Here is a 24,455-nt window from a genome sequence, read left to right as displayed (position 1 = left end):
GTTGAATTGTCGAGTGTTAGACGCCTATGAGTTCGAATTAACGCGTGTTTCTGCTACGTAGTAATGATTTTTTCGTTCGAATTACCAAGTGCATAAAAATTTATTGATTTAGTTCGAAATATAAAGATATTCTGTAGGGAACTTGTTGATAATTTCGAATTATCGCAGGTTTAAATTAACGAGAGCCGACTGTATGTACGTTCGTTGTTTCTTGCGAAATCTCGGCTGCCACCCACAACCAATAACCGAAGTTCACGTTATTTCAAAGAGTCGAAGGACTAACGCGACGACCAGAGATAAAGAGATCCTGTCACTGGAACTGTGAGAACCGCTCACCTACCGAACTTTGACAGTTGACTGGAGTGGGCAGGTTTTGACGTTTTGCAATTGGAATGACTGGAACGGCCAGATTGAAATTATATCAAAAATATATGTCAACGGAGGGATTTGTTGCCGCCGTTCAAGATCGCTAACAAAAATTTAAAACATTGAAAATCAAAGAATGAGCGGAATTTAAATATATTTCATGAAACGTTTTGTAATTTGATGCATAATAGAATTAGTTTTCAATAACAAATGATTAAATCTTTTATTAATTGAGAACTAACAGGCATAATACACATTATTAAGTATTAAAAAATCGAAAGTCAGTTGTGTTAACATACCATAAAATCTTAAAAAAGGATTTAAGTAGTTTCGCCATATATTACAAGTCCAATATATAATAATTTGCAATCGAAATAAATGTTGGTGTTTTAATTTAAAATGCCCAAAAATTCTTATTTTGTTCGATCTGGCCATAATGGAAAATATTATAAAAAACGCTTATTTTGAGGCGCTCTCACACTGGAATAAGTTGGGCATCCCATTATCCCTGGCGACGACTAAGCGTCACAACCAGAGATAGGGAGATGTCCAACTCCACTCTCATTGGAAGTGAGAGAACAATTGCTAAACGTCAAAACCTCCTGAACTTTGACAGTTGATCGAGTTCAGAAGGTTTTGACGTTTAGCAATTGGAAACGAGCGATGGCCAGATTGAAATCTTACCAAAAAAATATGTAAACGGAGCGATTTTTTGCACTTACAAAAAATGTAAAACAATGAAAATTAAATACATTTATGAAATTTAAATATATCTAATGAAACGTTTTGTAATGTTAAGCATCATAGTATTATTTTCAATGGAAAATTACACAGGTCCACAAAAAAAATCGATGAAAGGTTCCTTTGACCAAACATGGTGTATCATATGTGTTTTGGGCCGCTGAAACTGAATCTGAAGTCCGTTTTGCTCCATCACGTCAGAATTTTTTCCTAACCTCAAAATACATGTCGGATTTTACTTGACAGTGAAAAATTTAAAAATATTAAATAAATATGGTACTAAGACTTTATGTCTTGGAATTAGACTCTCCCTTATGACATTTTTAGAGCCTGGAATTAATTTTTTACTTAATGGCCAATCCGTTTGCACCTAATGCTTATCACGCGCTCGACTGTCCCACTCACATAAAAAGCATTTGGGTATTAAAACCGCTTTGTTGACCCAGTAAAATTGTTATTATCTTCAAATCACCACACAATTGCCACTGATGTTTATTATATTGTTTTTCTAGTAAGAAATGGAGGTTGTAGTATTCCTCATTTAACACTACAGAATGAGCAACTGGTAACGAAGCATACTGGTTACCATTGTGCAGCAAGACTGCTTTTAAACTGTCGTGTCGAAGAGTCAATAAATAGGCGCCAGTCGCTAGCTTCATATGGAATATCATATTCGTTTATTAGTCCTTCAATATCGCTGCAGTACACTAAATCATCAATGTTTGTGAAATAACATATCCTGGGGCTAGACAATTATTTTCTTTCAATCTTGACGCTATTAGCTCAGAAATTTCTTGCGAAAGTCCTGACCAGGTCATTTAACTCTGCCTGAGTGAAACCTTTAGAATTTTTATCAGTCTGAACATCTGATTCTTCTGAGGCATCTTCATCCATCTCTATATCCTTAGTGTCAGCAGAAACTAGATCTTCGCCAATAGAAATATTGCTTTAATCATTCTGTTCAGAAGAAAAAAGGATGGGAAAAGTCAAAGAATTGACAGAAAGATAAGAGATGGCAGATTTTGTTTTTGAGTTGTGCCCAAAAACACTCGTTAAACAAAAATAGCAATCCCTCTCATGATTTGTTGGTCTGCGCCAGACCATTGGAGAAGCAAACGTTTGTTTCTTGCGTTTCTTCAGTTGCAATGAACATCTCAGCCATATCTCTTTTGGACTCCAATTATTGACGATGTCACTAGTTTCTATGCCGAAAACTTTCATATAGCTAGATTTTAGTGTATCTGTAAATTTTTTTCGGATCTTACTTAAAACGTATTCTCCAAAAACGACACAGAAATTGTCTTTCATTTTGCAAAATATTTTTCTTGTAGCATTATACTTATTAAAGGCCAAGTCACCCACCAATGTAGAGCCGCGGTTCCTTGATGACGACAACTGCGGGCCCGCTTTCTTACCCTGTCCAGCCGCCGATACTGGGGTTCCGACTCCCTGCATCGTCCTTTTTTTCGGGTGCCTACCATGACGGCGTAAAGGTGAGTCTAAAATGGGATTAGGGTCACGTACATGTACAACTAAACCTTAAGGAGCGTGATCCAGGGACACTGGCGGATCACGGAACAACTCAGTTGCCCGCCGTCACCACGTGGACGTGCCCTGGATGCAGGCACACGATATAATTTGTGGGCAGCGGCCCTAAAAACTTTTATGTATGTACATATTTACTAAGTTTTGTGAACATTAAAGAAATTTTTATACATCCGACAGTCATATTGGATTTTTTATTTTGTATTTTGAAAATCTGACTTTGAATAAGTGATCAGCGACCCTAACAACCCCTCTGTACAAAGTTGTATGAAAATTCAAGAACCATCTGACCGCCATTTTGTATTTTGAAAATTTACCTTTAATTTCGAAATCAGTGACCTCGAAAATCCCTTGATACAAAATTTTAAAAAAATTTAAGAATTTTTTGAAAATTCAAGAATTTTTTGATAAGTTTGACGGCCATATTGGATCCGCCATTTTGTATTTTGAAAATTTGTCTTTAATTTCGTAATCAGGAACCCCTCTATCTCAAAATTAAGCTAAATCCGTTAATATTTTTATATATTTTTTCAGTCAAGTAAAATCCGACATAAATTTTGAGGTTAGAAAAAAATCTTGACGTGATGGAGCAAAACGGACTTCAGATTCGGTTTCAGCGGCCCAAAATACATATGATACACCATGTTTGGTCAAAGGAACCTTTCATCGATTTTTTTTTGTGGATCTGTGTTATTGAAAACATTTATTGATTAAAAAGCTTAAACCCTTTTATTGGGTATTGAAAGTCAAAAGTCAGTTGTTTTAACATACCATAAATAGCCATATATTATAGTACTTTTTATTCTTACTAAATGTTGGGTGTTTTAATTTAAATGCCTAAAAATTATTATTTTGTCCAATCTGGCCATAATGGAAAATGTTATAAAAAGCACTAATCTGAAGCGCTCTCACACTAGAATAAGTTGGACATCCCTTTATTCCTGGTCACAACATTATGTTGTTGGTAGAAAACCCGAGTTTTGCGGACACAAACGAACGAACGCCGATCATTACCTTTTATCTTCTCGCTGTAACAGCTTTGGCTACAAACCAGCGAAAATATACATATATGCTTATGTATGAGATTGCATACATATCGACACAAATTTTGCCTGCCGCGGAAAAATATATATTTTAGAATTGTAAAATTATCTGTAATAATTTTAGAATTGTAAAATTATCTCTAATAATTTTATAAATGTAAAAAATTTTATATCGACCAGATCTATGTTGCCACTTTTAACATTTTTTTGTGCTTTGCGGTTTGAGAGATTGACACTTTTAACTTCTAAATGTAACATAAGAGATTTTCAATTTATTATTTTTTATGAGACGATTGTTGTTTTTTTAGAAGAATGTTTGTAGTTTTTGTGGGCGACATATTTATATGTGTACGCATATGTGCATGTAAGTTTGTGTACATATTAGGGGTATTCGGACCAGCCTTGTTAATTCGTTAGTCGTTATTCGGTAGTTTTTTACATGTATTTTGTTTTTGTAAAATTAACAGACTATCGTTCTACCGAGTAACGAACTATCCATCTAGCAAGCTTGATAATTGTTTCGTTACTCGGTAATATCACACCAGCTGTTCTTCTGCTCCTTTGTACATCAATTTAAAGTACTTACCAGTAATAAATTTGATCTGCTCCACATAATTTTCAATTAAATGACTGACAATTTTTGATTTTGCAGTTTGTTGAGGCATTTTTACTCTTTAATAAAACTGAATCAGCTGTTTCGGAATAAAATTTATCATACTTCAGAGGTAGAACAAAAAGTATGTTCACAGTTAAGCCTTTTAACGAAGTATCAACCGACGAATTACCAAATTAACAGGCTTCGGTCTGAATATGCCTATTATTTGTTCTGCAATATCATACACATATACAATATGTATATCCATTAGAGATGAGCGATATTGCGATTTTTCGATATCTGTGATTTCAGTAATTGCTATTTTTAAATCACTGTGCTATTGCGATCGCAACTGAGTCGACGTTAAAACGGAGACCTTTTGTTGTTGTTGTTGTAGTGGCAGATTCTGCCGATTTGACAGTGTTTGGCCGAATAAAAGTGCGGGTCCCTTCCAGTTACGTAGACCCGACTGTCGTAGGAACGACGGAACCTTTTGTCGTTATTAGCGGCAAATTCTCTTTTGGCTCCGGTAACTCGAGTCAAGTTTTTCCGCCTTTCTTTTCACTACATTTTCGCAAATGTTGGAGCGGTTCGGCTACCTGAAACTTAGAGCTTATTGCATCGTTCATTTGTATGTTTGTATGATCCGCTTTTAATATTTTCAAAGAAAAACTAATGACAGGAATTCCATAATCCATCAGAATGTTTTGAATACCCGCTAATAATATTTTCAAGACCAAATGAATAACGGGAGTTTCCTAATCTTTGGGAAAATATTAAAAACCCGTAATTTTTTTATTCCATATTTTTTCTGAAATTAATTAATTACAATTCTTGTTTTAATTTAAATATTAATCGGTTAAACGAAATAATTATAAAAGCATCTTTATAAAAGAATAAATAAATATAAAACAGTAAAAGTAACTCCATTTTTATTAAAATTCATATAATTTATTACTAAGTGTTATTAAAAACTTAATTTAAATATTTATGAATATTGCAACCATAAAAAGAGTTTCAGTTTGTACTCTAAGCTAATTTTTTAAAGTCATCACAAAAGCTTTAAAATTTAAGAATAAGTAAAATTAAAAACTTCATCTACTAAGGGGTGATTTTTTAAGAGCTTGATAACTTTTTTAAAAAAAAAAACGCATAAAATTTGCAAAATCTCATCGGTTCTTTATTTGAAACGTTAGATTGGTTCATGACATTTACTTTTTGAAGATAATTTCATTTAAATGTTGACCGCGGCTGCGTCTTAGGTGGTCCATTCGGAAAGTCCAATTTTGGGCAACTTTTTCGAGCATTTCGGCCGGAATAGCCCGAATTTCTTCGGAAATGTTGTCTTCCAAAGCTGGAATAGTTGCTGGCTTATTTCTGTAGACTTTAGACTTGACGTAGCCCCACAAAAAATAGTCTAAAGGCGTTAAATCGCATGATCTTGGTGGCCAACTTACGGGTCCATTTCTTGAGATGAATTGTTGTCCGAAGTTTTCCCTCAAAATGGCCATAGAATCGCGAGCTGTGTGGCATGTAGCGCCATCTTGTTGAAACCACATGTCAACCAAGTTCAGTTCTTCCATTTTTGGCAACAAAAAGTTTGTTAGCATCGAACGATAGCGATCGCCATTCACCGTAACGTTGCGTCCAACAGCATCTTTGAAAAAATACGGTCCAATGATTCCACCAGCGTACAAACCACACCAAACAGTGCATTTTTCGGGATGCATGGGCAGTTCTTGAACGGCTTCTGGTTGCTCTTCACCCCAAATGCGGCAATTTTGCTTATTTACGTAGCCATTCAACCAGAAATGAGCCTCATCGCTGAACAAAATAAAGCGCGAAACACATTTCGAACCGAACACTGATTTTGGTAATAAAATTCAATGATTTGTAAGCGTTGCTCGTTAGTAAGTCTATTCATGATGAAATGTCAAAGCATACTGAGCATCTTTCTCTTTGACACCATGTCTGAAATCCCACGTGATCTGTCAAATACTAATGCATGAAAATCCTAACCTCAAAAAAATCACCCGTTACTTCAAACATCTGCCATACTTCACTTCTTTTCCTTGATAAATTTCCTGCCATTATTAAAAATTATAAGAACCTTATACTCAAAACTTCAAACCGCTATGACGAAAAATAGCATATACGCATATATGTATGTGTATATACAATACTCTGAAGAAAGCTGCTACTTTTCTGCTATTTGCTATTGTGATCGCATGTACTGTACAGTATACTCTCGAAAAGTAAATCGATTGGTATTTTGGGTAATTTACTTTTTCGAATAATTTACTTTTCCAAATATATACATAAATTATCTGTTTTTATAATATTAAATGCATTTTTAAACTTAAAAAATTCATTCATTTATTTGCTTCAATAAAACATATGGATTTACATGGAAAACATATGTATTTATTATGAAGAGAAAAAATTTTGAATATTCTTTTGTTTTTTTTCTTTTGCAATATATTTCCTGACCATTTACATATGTACATATCTCAAAGTTTATTTACTAAACAGACGCGATAAACAAGAGAGTAAGTGTTTTTGCAACATCGTAAAAAACGCTGCTTGCTTCGTTTCGAATTTTTTATCACACTCTCTGAAAAGTAAATTAAATAATTTACTTTTTCGAGGTGCATGTGTAATCTTAAAGGTGATTTACTATTCCGCGATTATATACTTTCTGAGAATTTACTTTTCGAGAGTATACTGTACTATTAAAAAATCACAGTTTTACAAATTTATTGTGAACTAATCGCAATCGCAATTCACAGGTTCGAACTGCGTTCAAAAATCACAGGTTCTAACCGCTATCGCAATCGCAGTTCATAGAAGCGAACTGCTATTTATAAAATGTGATCGCAGTTGCGATTTGCGATTTTTCAATCACAGTGAAAAAATCACTGGTAGTGAAATATCGCTCATCACTAATATCCATAGAGCAATGCGCACATTTCGTTACTCATAATTGAGAATATCTTGATTTAAATTGTACACATATGTATATGTATGTGCACACATATCTTAAAAAATTTAATTTTGACACAAAAATCCCCATTGACATTTATTGAATTCATTTGATACATAAATGTGACAAATGAAGAACCGCTCGTCAGATTTTGAGCAAACTTCACATAATCTACCTGCTAAATATTGTGAACATAGCCTGAAGATTTGGTTTGGATAGGTGAGCCCGTCTTCAAGCTATAAAATTACAACGAAAAGTGAGATTGTATTTTATAGATATAGTAGAGCAAGAAGGCATATTTAACCTTCTGTTTGTTTTTTATTTATATATGTACATAAATATTATGCTATTTTCACAAGTTTCTTTCTTTTTTCTGAACCGTTCACCGAAGTTTCAGTTTTGCCTTAAAAGAAGGATCCAACCTAAAAACCTATTTATTTTCAACATAAGTCATGCTTACATCAATTAACTCTTCTCATATATTTTACATAGGATTTTTTATCTTTTGTTATAATTTTTAATCTTCATACCGAATAATTTTCTAAAACAAAACTTCCCGCTATACAAAAAAGGTATTAGAATTTCTGTTGCAGTTAAATTAAAGAATCAAATGTACAGCGTGTGCCCAAATAACTGTCGCACTTTTTTGAAGCAACGTTGTGTTTGCGTAAGTGTACAGAATTTTGTCACCGTTATATTTTTGTGTTCCTCATTTTATTGTGAAATTAATTGAGTACTTTTTTGACCTGATCAGTAGTTCTTAAAATTTGTGAGTGATGGAATCAAAAAGAGACTTAGTGCAAAAATTACATTTGCAAGGCAAAGCGACAGGCGAAATTGTTAAATTGCTGAAAGACATTGATGTAAACCGGCGATTTGTTTAACGCACTGTGGCTCGATTTAAGAGAACTGCAAGTGTTAAAATATCCAAAAAATCTGGACGAAAAAGAAGTATAAGAACACCTGAGCTGGTGATGAATGTGCGTGAAAGATAAGGCGAAATTGTGCTAGATCAGCTCGAAATCTAGCCAAAGAGCTGAAGGTGAGCCGGAAAACCATCCGAAATGTTTTAAAAGAGGACTTGGGACATAAACCTTACAAAAGGAAGAGTATTCATGGCCTTACGGAGCGTCAGAAGAAAATGCGACGGGAAAGAAATGGTTTATTGCTTCAGCGGCATGCAAGTGCAATATTGTGTTCACTGATGAAAAACTATTCATATTGCAAAAAAGTCACAATCCCCAGAATGATCGCGTGTATGCAACAAGTATGCAGGATATCCCAACGGATAAATTAGCCGTTCAGGGATATCAAAACACAACGTCTGTCATGGTATGGGGGTCATATCCAAAAAAGGCAAGCTCCCGCTCCTTTTTATTGAAAAAGGTGTCAAAATCAATGCATAATATTATTTGGATGAAGTGCTTGTCAATCATTTTTACCCTCATGCATCTGAGCTCTTCGGCAACGAACCATATTGCTTCCAGCAAGACTCTGCTCCGGCTCATAAAGCAAGAATTGTTCAGCGCTGGTGCAAGGATAATTTGCCATGTTTTATTTCGATTGATGAATGGGCTCCATCTTCTCCGGATCTGAATCCATTGGATTTCAGTATATGGGGATACATGCTTGACAAATTAAAAAATTTGAAAAACATAAGATTAGATCAATTCAAGCGTCTTTTAATCAAAATTTGGCACGAAATTCCAGATGAAGTGGTGCATGCCGCCTGCAATAGTTTTCAGAAACGTTTGAAGCTGGCAAAAAAAATCAAAGGTGAACGATTTGAACTTAAGCAGTCCTAATGTAAGCCAACAGTCTTTATAATAAATAAAATTGTTTAATTGCTCAAAATATCAAAAAATAAACTTTTTCTACAAAAAATAAAGCGCGACAGTTATTTGGGCCCACCCTGTACTGTATTCACTATGTTTTATGAGTAGCACAGAATATTCGTACATATTGGGTAGTCGAAAAGAATTTTCGTATTTTGTCAATAGATGTCGTTGCAGTCGTATATATAGTCGTAAGTCCAGTGCTACCAATCACACTGTGTGAATTTCTAAGCTTCATTTAACCAAAACAAAATTCGGGGAAGTTGAAAAAAAGTTACAGCTGTTCAAAAATTATGAAGAAATTCGTAATATTTTGATATTTTTGTATACAAAAGTGAAGAGGGTCAAGCAAGCCACCGATGAAATTTGTAAAGTTTACGGAAACGATGCTGTATCAGTTCATGTAGCACAACAATGGTTCGCTCGCTTCCTCGCTCTGTTCGACCTATCGGTGAAAACGTCGATGACCAAAACCGTGACATAAGCAGCCATGACATCGTTAAGGACCTTAACATTTATCATCAAACGGTTTTGAACCATTTAAAAAAGACTGGCTTCAAAAAGATGCCCAATGTTTGGGGACCATGCGAATAATTTAATGGTCCGAATTATTTATTTATTTATTTATTTATAAATGTGAAAAAAAATAATACAATTATTTTTACACGAAAAAAAGGAGCACTGGCTGCCAGGACCTTCGGCTCGCTGGTGGATCGATGACTGAAAATTAAGTTCTATTGTCCACGCTTTATATATTTAAAATCTTCATAAAATCTATATACATGCTTAAGTAAAACAAAAACAAAGTTCTTATCTAAGCTAGGTAGGATGTCATATTAAATGTTTTAGACCGCATTTATCCAGGTATTTTTATATTTTTGTAATGTTCTCGAGAGACGTAGTTTTCAAAAGTGTTGTAGGTGTTTGGTTATCGAAGATAGTCCTGATTTCTGTGAAATGGTTGCTTTCGTCGAGCAGGTGATAGACTGTTTGTGAAGCCCACAGGCGATGTTGGCAGTAAGGCGGACTGGACCGATTGAAGAAGTACGAATGTGTGGCTATTGTGTGCCCTAAACGTAGGCGGACAAATGATTTAACATCGTTACATCGACAGTTTGGTGGATAGGTTGGTTTGCTCCTATCTGGGTTATTTACAGTGTATTGGTGCTGGATGTGTCTCCAACTCTCCATTAGCGACTTAAGCTGGTGTTGGTGTGCCATCTAATAAAAGTCTTTATTCTCAAGAAAGTCAAACGTAACGAGCGGTTCACTAGCCGCTAGTTTAGCGCGTTTATCCGCCAGTTCATTCCCGCATATGCCGGAATGGCCTGGAATCCACATTAGTTTTATATTGGCGCTATTTTCAGCTAATTTGCTCCGGATGCAAGAAATGATGTTAGATTTATTCATAACATTTAAGACCGCTGATATAGTTGATTTGCTATCTGTACAAATAATTGCTTTCAATTTGGCGTACCTTGGCAGGATTCCAACTTTAATTGTTGCTCCTTTGTCATCGACGACTGCGAATGATGTACTTGTCTCAGTTTTGGATCCGTCCGTGAAGATTCGAGTCCATTCAGGGAGAAGAGAAGTTGTAGACTCAGCAAAGAGTTGTTGATAAATGGCGGGGTTGGTGTGACTTTTGTTGAATTTTCCCAAGCTTAAAATGAACGATGTATGTTTTATCTGCCAGGTAGGAAATACTTCCCCCTGCCGCAGTAATGGCACGGTGATTCCAAGCTTTCTGGCGAGTTCTATACACAGTGAAATTGTCGATTTGCGTCCAGAGTTAATTACCCTTTGGAGGTCCGATCTTACTGTTTCGTAAAGAGTACTGTTGTAACATGTAAAAAGCTTAGGTATAAGTTTCATTAGGTTCAGTTCGAATCTCTCTTCAATTGTGGGTAAGCCGGCTTCCACTAGGACGAATTTGGTGGACGATTTTGGAAATGCGCGAATGCTTCTGCTTACTGCCATGTGGTACTGAGAGTACAGTTTTTTGTTGTGGTTTTTCGTGCAATTACCATAGATAGGAAGGCCGTAATTTATCTTCGACAACACAAGCGCCCTCGTTACATTTATTAGAGTTGCAGAGTTGATTAAACAATGTTTAGATGAAAGATAATTGATAATATTCAGTCGGGCAGCCAGTTGCTTTCTTAAGTACAAACAATATTCCTTCAAGGTAAGTTTCTTGTCAAAAATTACACCTAAGAACTTAAGACTATTAGTGGTTGAGATAGGGCTGTTATTGTAAATAATTGTAAAGTAATCACATTTGTGCTTGCGACAAATGTGTAAATTTTTGCATTTATTTACAGCCACACTGGCGCCCGAAGACTCGGACCATATATTTAGATCCCTAAGAATATTTGTGAAGTCTCGTTTAACAACATTTAAATCATTCAGTTTACTGAAAATCAACACATCATCAGCATAGCAAATATGATCAATATTTATATATATAAATCTTCTGACAGTGTGTTTGCATTTGAACTGCTCCTAAACGGATGAACCGATTTTGATGAAATTTTGTGTGTATATTCAAGGAGATTCGAGAATGGTTTAGATTTACAATTTGGTCCACTGGAAAATGTTTTTTAAATTATTTTTTTCATTTTTAATCAATTGTTAATTTTGGAATGTTTGACCGATAGATGGCGCCACCATCGCAGTATCTAATATTCAAACCTTAAATTGACGCAAACGGGCATTAAACAAAACGATGTCTAAGTAAAAGGCGACATCTGTAGATCAAGTTTCCATATTGTGGACAGAGTTGTTCGTTCTTAAGTAATAAATTGGGTCATTCAATACATCTATGGGTAGCTATAACATTTTTTTCATACCTGCTAACTATTGGAGGGGGTATCTTGACAGGCAATTTACAATTGCAAAAGGTCTGGCATAAAAAAATAGCGGCATAACTGAAGTGTTGATAAAAAATTTGAGATATACAGAAATTTTTTCTAAGCATTGCACAGAGTAATGCAATATTTAAACAGGAACGATGAATACATATGTATATGCGTACAATTTCAAACTGATCGTGATAATAAAATTGCTAAATATTGGGAATGGTAGAATAGAACTGCAATCAAATACATAATGCAATGAATTAAAACTGGCTCATTTATTATTCGATGAATAATATACCACGGGCATCCCAAAAGACTGATGCCATAACCTTGCGAACCGATTTTTTTGTCTTTCCACGCTTGAGAACCGTTTCTTAATGTGCAGTCCACCAGGCTGACAATCGATTGGACTCGATTGATTTCACTGATGCACAGCCCAAATTCAATAGTATTTTTACCCCAAAATCCAATTCTTTCTTAACGCACGAAATGCTTTTTGATTCATTTTTGTTGCTTCATCAAAAATGCGATTGTTCCTTAACTAATACTTATAATCTAACTAATAGATATCATATAGATGGTATTAGTAGTACTATCTATGTATCAGCCACAGTAAAACGTAAGCGGGTCCTCTAGTATTTATATATTTATTAATTATATGGCTCACTTCATTAAAAGCAGCGATAAAAAGGGATACAGAGAGGGGAGACCCCTGGGGTATTCCGTTGTGGGAGTAAACGGGTCTGACAATGTCTTGTTGACTTTACAGACGAATCTTCGGTTTGTGAGGAATGACTGAATGAGTCTTAGAATATGGCCCCCAATGCCCCATTTTTCGAGTTGCCGTAGTACAACGTGGACTCCAACCCGATCGAAGGCCTTTTAGAAGTCAATGCTAAGGACAGAGAGATGGTTCCCGTTTGCTAAGTCTGAAGATTCATGATTTTCAAAGAGCAGCAAAGCATCAATGGTGCTTTGCCCGTCCTTGTAAGCCATTTGCTGAGGGCTCATGGAATTTTTGGTTAAGGCATGCCACGAAATACGTTTGGCTATAATTTTTTCGAGTAGTTTTCCCAGGAAATTCAGTAAAGAAATAGGCCTAAAGCCTGAAGTTTCTGTAGGGTTGCCAGATTTTGGAATGGGGACAACGACTGCGTGCTTCCAAGCCTGAGGAAACGTACCTTGACTTAAGATGTTGTTATATAGTATTAACAATCTTGTCTTCATACATGGGGGTAAATGTTGCAACATAGGATATGATATTCTGTCAGCCCCGGGGGTTCTCCCACTTAAAGAAGATAGAGTTGATTCGAATTCAATGTTATTGATCTTGCAGTCGGTGATGCTAGAAGTTGCAGGGGGACTCTTGGAACTACTGTTGAGGTATTTGTTCTTCTCTGAAAGGAAAGTAGGATGGAAATTTGAATCGTGTGAATAATCGGACCAGTACTTTGCGAAGTGATTTGCTATTTGTTTGTGGTCAACGATAGGGCCATGAGCGCTATTAATTGAAGTAATATGCGATTGAGGATTAGTGCCAGAAAGTCGTTTGATATCGGACCATGCTCTTTTTGGATTTGTTTGATGGTTAATGGACTCGGAAAATTTGTTTAAGCACTCTCTTTTAGATTGTTTGAGTTTTTTCTTAAAGATCGCATTTGCCTTTTTGTATAGCATTAAATTTGAATTTGACCTTGTTCGCTTATATTCCGTCCAAAGAAATCTTTTTTCGTTTCGTTATTGGGATAGTTCAGAGGACCAGTGGGGCGCGATCTTTTTATGAACTTTGGGATTGGTTTGTGGAATAGACAGATGGGCTGATATGCGAATGATTTTTGTAATTGTGGCAACTTCCCTGCTGATATTGGGAGTGCAAGGACGGTCCGCGCAAAGTCTGGAAGCAGTCGTTCCAAACATGTCTCAGTTAGCTTTTTCTATAATAAACCTTGGCTTCTGTGGGCTTTTAGAAGTGAAAGGAGTGGAAAAGGATGTAAGGATAGGGTAATGATCACTGCCATGCAGATGGGAAAGGGTGTTTGTCGTTAATTTAGATGCAATGTTAGAGGAACAGATTGTAAGGTCTACAGTGGTGAATGTTTTGTGTGTGGAAAAGTGTGTTGTCATCCTGTATAATAAGGTTTTCAGAGAAGACTAAGTCTTCAATCATGGAACCCCTGATATTTTTGGTGGCAGAGCCCCAAAGAGGGCTCCACGCATTGAAATCGCCTACGATTATAAATGGGGTGGATATCGTCCGAAAAATATTTATTAGGTCGCTGCAAGAAAAATTTTGTGAAGGTGGTATATAAAGTGAAATAATTGAAAATTGGAAAGATAATGAGATTTCTATTGCTATTGTGGCTATATTTAAAGATACAGGGATTTGCATGTGTGGTATGGACTTCTTAATTAAAATGGCGATGCCTTGCTTCCTGGTTAGATTTTGAGGCAAGTTGTAAAAGTAACTTTGGTATTGATTAGGCGCCGCCGCAGACTTGCCCGCAGCAAGGTTAGTTTCCTGAAGGGAAATAAACCTTGGAGCGTATTCTTTAAGTAATTAGTATATCCAATTCGTGAAAGTTGTTGTAGTATCCGTGCATATTCCACTGTAAGATATTAAACAATGTTGCTAGAAAAGGTTGCTAAGGAGGTGTTTATATGCTATGTTGAGAGTGGTGGGTACTTAGTGACCGTCGTCTACTGACATGATCAGAACATCGTTGTTGGCTTTGTCATCTAAATTGTTTTGCGTGAGACAGAGATTGATAACGGAGGTATCAGTTGTCTCTGTTGAGAATGCAGGTGAACCTGCGTTATATTGATAGGAGTTGGATTGAGCGATAATGTTGGCGAGAGTTGATTCGAGGTTTAGTTGTGTGTGTGTGAAAGACTGTGAAGCAGGAGTGAAAGAGGAGGCTGAGCTATTGCTGACTTGTTGATTGCTGATGTTTTGAGGTGAGTTTTCCGGTGGTGAGTTGTTGGAAGAAAGATCGTGTGAAGTCGTAATGGGTGATTTGTTGACTAAAGAGTGTGTAGGTATATCAAAAGAATTGGAGGTTGTCATAGCGTTACTATTTGACAGCTGTGCTTCTCTGGCAACTACGGCGAAAGAAGTGTGCAATATTGATGGTGATTTTGCTTTGTAAAGTTTAATTGCTTCTCTCATGGAGCATTTATTTTGACATTTTATTTTTAATATCTCCTTCGTTTGCACATATTTTGGGCAAGTATTGGCAGAGGATGGGTGATATCCTGAGCAGTTTGCACATAGTGTGCGTGTGCATGGTGAAGAATGAATAGGAAGACTGCAAGAAGCACACATGGGAGGTTTATTGCATCGTTTCGCGGTATGCCCAAGCAGTTGGCAAGATTTGCATCGCATTGGTTTGGGGTAATAGGGTTTTACTTTTGCAATTCTCCAAGAAACTTCTACCTTTTCAGGTAATTCAAAAAGATCAAAGGTAAGTAAAACTACACCCGTGAGTTGGGGTAGTGGTACTGCCTCCGTCCGCCTAGTAAATTTGTAAACATCGACTACACCTTGTCTTCTCATGTTTTCTATTATCTCTTTCTCGCTGACATTGTTGAGACAAGGAGCAAAGATTGTACCTTTCACGCTATTGAGGTTGTCATGGTATGTATTTCGCTTCAATTTCACACACATCACGAAGTTTTTTGCTTGAAATGAACTTTTGGGCAATTTGGCTATTTTTTACCAGCAGCAGAAGATTACCAGCATGCAATTTAGAAATTGAGATGATTTCTTTGCTAATAGCTTCTAAGGCTTTGTGGATAGCGAAGCAAGAATACTTCGAAATTGGCTTGTTTGGGTCAGTTGCATTAATGAGTATATATTTCGGGTTTTCTTCCTTGGCCTGCGGCAGGTCAGGAAAGTTGAGGGGGGAGTAGGTGGGTTTCTTTCTTTTTGGCTGGGATCAAGGGGCAAGCAATGCAAACCTATTATCCCCAAGGTTGGGCGGCCCGGGGGCCATATTAAACAAATCTTCACACTTGATGCACTTATCTGCGATACACTTATGGATTTAAAGAATTCAAGAAGATTGGAAATGTAAACACGTGTACGTATCCGAAAATGTACGATGCGCAGAATGTCAACAATACGTAAAGAGCGAAACACGACTTAATAACTGCGAATCTTTGCTGAAACGAAATGAAATCAAACCATTTATGAAGCGAATGGTAACAGGAGATGAAACGACAATAATGTGGGAAAAAGATCATGGTTCAAGTGTGGTGAAGCTTAGCATAAGGTCGCAAAGACAGGAGTGATGCCTCGAAAGGTTATGGTGAGTGTTTGGTGGAATTGGAAAGGAATCATTCACTATGAGCTGCTCCAGCCTAGTCGAACGATTGATTCTACATTTAATGTCAACAACTGATAAGATTGAAGCAAGAAATCGAAAAAAACGGCCAGAACAGATCAACAGAAAGGATTTCGTCTTTCATCAGGCCCACGCTAGACCACACACATCTTTGATGACTCGACACCATACAGCCCTGACCTTGCACTATCGGACTACCATTTGTTTCAGTCAATACAGAACTCCCTTAATGGAGTAAAGTTGGCTTCAAGAGAAGCCTGTGGAAATTATTTGTCGCAGTTTTTGGCAGAGAAACCAGAAAACTGATGGAATAATTTCTCTAGCGAAAAATGGCAAAAAGCGGTCGGCCAAAATGGTACATATTTGGTTCAATAAAGTTCATTATAAATAAAAACAAAAAAAAATAAGTTAAAGGTTGATTAAAAATACGAAAAGACTTTTTCGACTATCCTATATACAAATAACCTCTATGAATGCTCAGTACATTTGATGTATAAGTTTAACTGCGTATAACTTTTAAAGAATTATTTTTATAAAAAAATCTTTAAGATCTTTTTGTAGTACAAAATATTTTGTATTTTAAACATTATAATTTACTTGTTTAATGCAGAATATCAAAATAATGCCATTGGAAAAGAAATATCAATAGACACGGTTTAAATTGAAAATAAAGAACCTGTTTACGTTGAATTCTTATTATATGGCAAAAACTGAATTTTAAGGGGCGTTTGCAAAAAATCGATTAGGGAAATAACCGACGCCCTAATAAATATATAGTAGTTTTATAATTTTCGGTATTTATTGCTCAATATTTGGCCAAGAAAAGCTGCTTTAAATAATAATTTGTTAGGTTTAGCTTCTATACATTATCCCTTTGTTCTTGCTTATCGATTGGAATAACAACACACTTATACATTACGCTTTCAAATCACACGAATAAACACAACAACTGCATATCGAAATAACCACTACCACCCACAGAATGCTGTGAGGCATAACTTATCGCTGCATAAATGCTTTATGCGAGTTGAGAACGTAAAAGGGGCCGTTTGGACAGTAGATGAGATTGAGTTTTACAAACGACGACCACAGCGTACAACTGCTGCAGCAGCAATGGCTGCAGCAGCAGCTGCAGCGGTAATGTCGACAACAGTTGCTGACAATGCTGCCGATGGCGGCGCTTGTAGCAAGAACATTTTCAGTGTCCGTGATAATGGGGGCAGTGGCAGTGTTACCAGTAATAGCAGTAGCAATGACAATGTGGGTGATAATAACGATTTCAATAATAGCGCTGGTGTCCGTATTTCTGCTGCAATGGACAATAGCTCACTGACGTTGGGCTATGGGTACGTGCGAAAACACAACCATATCATATAAACCCTGCTCCTGAATCCTATCCCTTGGTTTACAATTTCAGCTTTCTTAATATGTCAATGCATATTTTTCAGCTCTTCTATGCAGTCGAGCTCATATTCTCGATCTTGTTCCCTAATTATCTTATTAATTGCCTATGTAATAATTCAGTTAATTATGGTAAACTTTTTATATTCATAAAATGCATAATTTTTTTTTGGCATAATCTAATTCACACACATATTCATATACACGCATATGCTTTTCACTTTCTTATACACAATTCAGCATACTGATAGAATATGACTCGTAGAGTATATCAAAATCTGTGAAAAATTAGTTACCAAGCAGCACAGCAAAAATCTGTCTTATGTGATTTTTAAACAAATTGCGTACGTAGGTTGCCTTTATATCTCGGGATGGTAGAACAAAAACAAATGTTAATCATCGAAAACCAATTTATTATTTTTCAAAATAACCAATTTGTCAAAACACTTTTTCTACTCTGATAAAGGTATCTCTAAAACATTCGATCTGAACACAACCGCGTCTTTAGGTGTCTAAAAACGTAGACCTCTAGTTTATAATTTAAATACGGGAATAAAAACACTAAATGGGCGAAAAATCAGGACAATACGATGGATGAGTCCTTAAATCGATGTTTTGAGTGCTCAAAAATGCGATTGAAACAACTGAACGACATGTGACAGCTCGAATTGTCGTGGAGAAGGTTATACGTCTTCGGACGTTGGTTTCCCTGATTTCTTGAAAGGCAACAGACAAACAAATGGTTGTGTAAACAAACTTTCGACAAGCACTGACCGCCATTCAAAGTGGTACGACCCCGTCGAAACAGCACGCTTCTTAAGGCTTCTGTTAGATGATGTCGACGACAACTTGGCTAACCCTTACCATCCTAACTGGGACTAGGTGCCCTTTAGAACAAAAACAACATGCAGCATGATGATATCGCTTAATCCGATCGAAGAAAATTAACACGGCGATGTCCTAACAAAAGTTACACATCGCCCCTTCGCTTACCATAGCGACGAAGAATTGTATTGTATGTATGTATTTCGCTATAAAAAGAAATGGTTTTCATTTAATTTTGTGGCTGAGTCTCTTTTCGTTTTTTTCCCCCAAGCAACGATACTTTAAGAAACGGCTTTTGGCGATTTTTGAATTTGGTGAACATACTCCGATTCGGTGAAGCCTTCTTCTTTTACAAAAAAAAGTTGAAACCGTATGTAGTTACAAATTTGAAGCTTTGTCCTTCAATGATAAAACACTAACAACTTACCAAAGAGTAAAACATTGGAGTGCTTAATTTCCTTTAACGATTTTTTGCCCTTCACACCCAAGTAAATATATTCCAGCAACAATTCGACTGATACAATTTTATAGAGTGATTTTTCAATTCCATTGTGACCTAGCAGGTCATGTATTATAGGCATCTGCATATAAATAAAAAATTTGGATTTTTGAATTAAAATTTTACTCTGAAGTGTAGTATTTTTAAATCAACTCACATATTTTTCATTGCTGCTTTCCAATTCCTTGTCAAGTTCTTTCAAGGCATCGTCAGTATTGAATGGAAATTTGTTGGTAATTTTACGATTGGAACTCATTGCATTTATGGGGGCATTGTTTGTTGACTGCGCAGTGGTTAGTTTTCGCAACAGCTCATTTGTGGTCAACTTGTTGTGTAAAATTTTCTATATTTTTATAATAATAATACCCAACGATTACCCTTCTCCCGCCCAACCGACGCGAGGGGCGCAATCCGCGAACGAGCGGGGTTAGACGAGTCTTAAAAAGCAAGAGAATTTAAGCGTTGCGATCTTAAGCTCAGCTACAGAAATAAAAATTTCAACAGTCAAAATTAAGAACTATATTAAAGTTTATTATTTTTAAGTGTTACATGTTAAGACTAGATAAAATAATTTTTTAATGGTAAAGAGTAAGTCTGTTAGATCAAATGTTTGTTGCATTCTTAAATTTTTTTCCAAATTTACGATATTGCATCACAAGGATCTGAAAGCATAAATTAAACATGTTATGTGGTGAAATATCTGCTTTTCGTATTAAAAGAACTTATATTCGTTTTTGTCCTTTTCCACAACCGATTTCACACTAAACGACTTCAGCTCGTGGTCATAGATTTGATCCGTTTCTTCGGTGCCAATGTTAACAATGAATACGCCCAGTTCTACCATCGATTTCAAAGGTTCTGTAAATAGATTGCAGCAGTCTTTCAAAACTTTTCCTTGTAAATAAACATCATTACCTTTTTTCGAGAATTCTATAATTTGTATTGTCATTCTTGGTTTGAGGTAGCAAAAATGATCCGGTAAATTATCGTTGATATAAAAGTCGCTTCCATAAAATCGAATAACCTTTCAACATCTATTGACTTTTGGACCCACAAATCTGTCTTTTGTAAATAAGTTTTCACATTGGCATCTGTGATTTATTTGTTGTAATGTTTCTTGAGGTCTTTTAACGAATCGTTTTATAATTTGCAAGAAATTATCGAAAGCATATGCTGAGAATGAATTCAGAAAACCGCACGATTGAACGGAATCCACCAAAGGTGCACGTAGTAATTAAGCATTTGTTTTATTTCTTCTAAATTGTTTTCCTTGGTTTTTTGTGACGAAAGCAATGCATATGCACAGTGCAACAAAAAAGTGATAATAAATACGGTCAGATACATTGTCTTTCAACGCAACCATTCCCGGGAAAAGTACAAACTGTACTGCTTTCCATCTTGCAATTTCATTTAAGCTTTGTGGTTTTCGGTCAAATTCGTTATGTAAGGTATGTACGATATCAAAGTTCTCGACAGCCGATTTTTCTGTTGCTTTGTAAACTGATATCCCACATTCGGACCATTAATTAGGCATTTTAGCATTTTTCTTACAACTAAGAGGTGCATTGGTTCAATAAGAAAAGTGGACACCATTCCCACACCTATTTCTTCGAGACACGATTTTTCCATTTTTTACAGTTCGAAGGTTCTCCGACAATGTACTGTTTTGACTCACTGACAGATAAATGCTCTTTCTGGGGCATCGCAAAGAAAACACCGCACTTTTGTTTTGATTCTTTTGCCATTGACTTCCACTCCATATTGCATTAAGGTTTTTAGATCATAAGCAAAACCGTGTAAATAATTACTCACGTCTGCCGGTTATTGTTTGCCTTCAAGAACACCAATCAACATCTCCTTCGTATTTCTTTTTGGAAGCAATTTTGCCAATATAGGTCACAAGCTTACATTTGAGCTTTTTTACAAAGGTGAACCGTCAATACCGATATCGATTTCAAATTTATCAACGACACTCAACGTTATCGTGATACTCCTTAGTTGCTTTTCTAGGCCTATGTGCAAATAATTTCTTGGCGCAAGAGTTTTCAATATGCAGGCCGCTTGTCGTATAGAAATATTCTCCGACTGCAATATTTTTAACAAATTATCGAAGCAGTTCCTTGTGACTTTATGACGCACAGTCCACATTTTCAATTTTTCATTTAATTTGTTAAAATTGGTTTTTTGTGAACTTTTTCTTTTTCAATAACTCAGATAATATTGATGTCAAAACTACAATTCACCACATCCTTTTCAGAATCACTTGCAACATTTATGTTTTTAGCCATTCCGTAAAATTCACTTTCTTCGTTTTTAATTAGTCTTCCCACATGCCTTTTCGAGAACATTTTTTATTTCTTTATTCAAAGTTTTAACACAATAACCAACGAATTTTTAAATTAAAATAGCAGCTCATCTAAATACAACCAACTTTCTGCAAATTTTCTTCAAATGCTTTATTTTGCTTAGTCGCACATACAGGGTGAAAAATTAATAAACAAAGATTTGACGAAATAACGCAAATATTTACTTACAAATAATATTACATCACCTTGTATGTTGTTTACATATTGTACGTATTTTGTACCTTTTTTCATGCACTGCATAGCTTACCTTTATGCATTACCTGGTATCGAAAAATTCTACATAGAGTTGTCTTCGAAGCAATGCTTCGAAAAAAATGTAAGCGATGAACCACTATCCCGCTGGGATTTTTTAATGTTTCTCTCGACCAATCGACTCGAACATTTTTAGCGATCGACGAATACAAAGTAGATGTGGGATCCAGCCTTAACAATTTTTATACTCTTGCAACCAGTTGATACGGAGTATTATAGTTTTGTTCAACTAACGGTTGTACGTATCATCTAAAACTAATCGAGATAGATATAGGGTTATATATATACAAATAATCATGGTAACGTGAAAAGTTGAAATCCATCTGTCCGTCCTTCCGTCCGTGCAAGCTGTAACTTGAGTAAAAACTAAGATATCTTGATGAAACTTGATATGCAGCTTTCTTAGTAGAAAAAAAAATTTAGTTCGTAGATGGGCGTAATTGGACCATTGCCACGCCCACAAATCGCCATTAACCGAAAACCGATAAAGTGCCATAACTAAGCACTAAATTAAGATGTAAAACTGTAATTTGGCACAGGGGATCGCAGCAGCCAGGGGCACCTGTGGGAAAAAATTTTAAGAAGTGGCCGTGGTCACACCCTCTGAAAAGTTTAAGGTATGTATCTCCTAAACCACTAAAGCTACAACACCGAATATTACAAGATCTTCTAGCGATAGTTTAAAATAACGGTACTGTTCAAAACTACTAAACACGTGATAAATCAAAAATAGCCGCCGGAATGGTATGACAAGGCTTTATAGTGGCCGGTGTAAAAATTGGACGATCGGCGTGGCTATGCCCACTCTTTGGTGAACGACTAACGACTAACCGATTTCGATAAAATTTGGTACGTGACATTATTTTCATATTCTTATGTCATGTTGTTAAAATAAGTGAAATCGGACAATAACCAAGCCTACTTCCCATATAGCACAGTTTTAAATTCTACTTGATTTTTCTTTTTTCCAGTACACAAATCAAGAAGTAATTAATATAACGTGATTAAACTTTGCACGAATAATGCCTTTAGTGTATAGTATGCCACCTTACGACCAAAAATTGTTTACATCCAAACTGTTCAAGATCTTAGGTACCGAATATTTACGAGTATACGGTACCTATAGCTGACTTTTGATTGAAAATGTCGGTCAATGTGTGATACATAATGAAATCCTTCAGTTATGGTATGCCTGTATGTCCCCCATATACCTAACATACAGATAATCGAACTTTCCGGTGACTTTGTACCGCATATATCGGCCAATATGTGAGATATGTATTTCAATGAAACTGAGCCAGCGTGTTTTATTCATAACAATGTATCTTTGTGCCTAAAATAGATAAATTTGAGCAAAAACTTAACTTATGTATACACATAATAGTATGTAGTATTGGGTAAAATAGATAAAATCTGGTCGATACTACCCTAACTTTCATATACTACATATAATGGTTTTCGTTCTTCTAACAAACCTTATACGTCTGTCAGTATAAGATATATGTATATAGTACATGTTTATATAAAATTGATTTCGATCCCCAGGTTTTGTTTTTTTGGATTCTTGTGAGTTTCAAGAGTTTGAAATGTTCGGTTGTTCCCGAACTTAGCCCTTCCTTACTTGTTTTTATTATTAAGTTAATTTGTTCCTTGTTGTTGAGTTAATCCACGTAAAAAGTTGTAAAAAATAATCACATCAAATTTTTCGAGATTTTAATACATTTCTTGCTGAGACAAATATTTTAAAATATGTATTAAATATTTTTCGAACCGTTCTGCATATATATACCATCAAAAATGTCAAACTTTATTATAAAGTTATAAGTTATCAGATTGCAACACGAGGGTTTCAAAATTCCGAAGTATAAAAGACAGCCTACATATGTATGCTGTGGCATTATTTTGCCACTAAAACTACGAGTTTGTTCGGTAGAGTAAATAAGCTCTTGAGTGTAAGCGTGTATATGAGTAAAGATGTTATTAATAATATACTATATAATACAAAAGTTCTTTATATTATTAACTTTGCATAATTTTTCTATTTCTTAACAAACATATTCAAAAACTTTTTCATATAATGTTTAATAATAGTAAATAATAAAAATAAAAATACTCTTTTTATTTTTTTATTTTGATATGCGGTGTTTTATTTATTAATATGTGTTCTACATTTTTAATTTTACATTTCCTCGAGACGAAATGAAATGTGTTAACTACATATATATGTATGTATGTATGTATTCCTTTTTACAAACTTTACTTTATGTAGAAATAAAATGTGTATGCATAATAACACACGATACTACTAATATTATTCTATTATACATTTGTTAAAAATATAATTCAACTTTTTTCAAATTTGCTTACAATTTGAGCATGCTATTTCGCATATACATAGATACTTTCCTTACTGGAAATAAACAATAAAATGACAACTTCCGTTTTATTAAAAACAGTTTTTTTTATTAATATCAGAGAACAAATATTTACTTAATTGCATATTTAAATAAATATTTGTGTGTCAAATTCTTAATATATCTACTTTGTATATAGTTTTTATTTACTTAGTCAAAATAAAACTTTTTTCTTAATATTAAATAATTTAGATACGTATTAAACACATACACATATGTAATTTATAATTAATATATTTCAAAATATCTTGGTATATACTTAAACTGTTACCTTTACGAGTATACACTTAACATTATGGCTAACGTAAAAATTTCTTATTTCTTTTTATTTCTACATCACCAAATGTTTAAATTATTTGCAAACAAATAATGGTTACAAATAAAAC

General features: G+C 35.2%; 2 protein-coding genes across 15 annotated transcripts in view; both read left to right on the top strand.

Annotated features, from left to right (window-relative positions):
• The window catches only part of LOC125779311 (uncharacterized), a 329,486-nt gene that overhangs the window by 129,812 nt on the left and 175,219 nt on the right, over positions 1-24,455 (top strand). The window lies entirely within an intron of this gene.
• LOC105228402 (putative uncharacterized protein DDB_G0282133) overlaps positions 1-24,455 on the top strand; it is a 170,108-nt gene that overhangs the window by 132,788 nt on the left and 12,865 nt on the right. The window contains exon 11 of one of the 14 annotated variants that reach the window (XM_049460084.1): positions 17,294-17,658. The exons of the other annotated variants lie outside the window; for them this stretch is intronic. Within the exon in view, the coding sequence (XP_049316041.1) occupies positions 17,294-17,658 (365 nt within the window). The remainder of the gene's footprint in view (positions 1-17,293; positions 17,659-24,455) is intronic. 14 annotated transcript variants of the gene reach the window in all.

Source organism: Bactrocera dorsalis, chromosome 6 (assembly GCF_023373825.1).
Source record: "Bactrocera dorsalis isolate Fly_Bdor chromosome 6, ASM2337382v1, whole genome shotgun sequence".
Lineage (NCBI taxonomy): Eukaryota > Metazoa > Arthropoda > Insecta > Diptera > Tephritidae > Bactrocera > Bactrocera dorsalis.
Note: the sequence above shows the minus strand (reverse complement) of the source record. Positions and strands in the feature narration are given on the sequence as shown.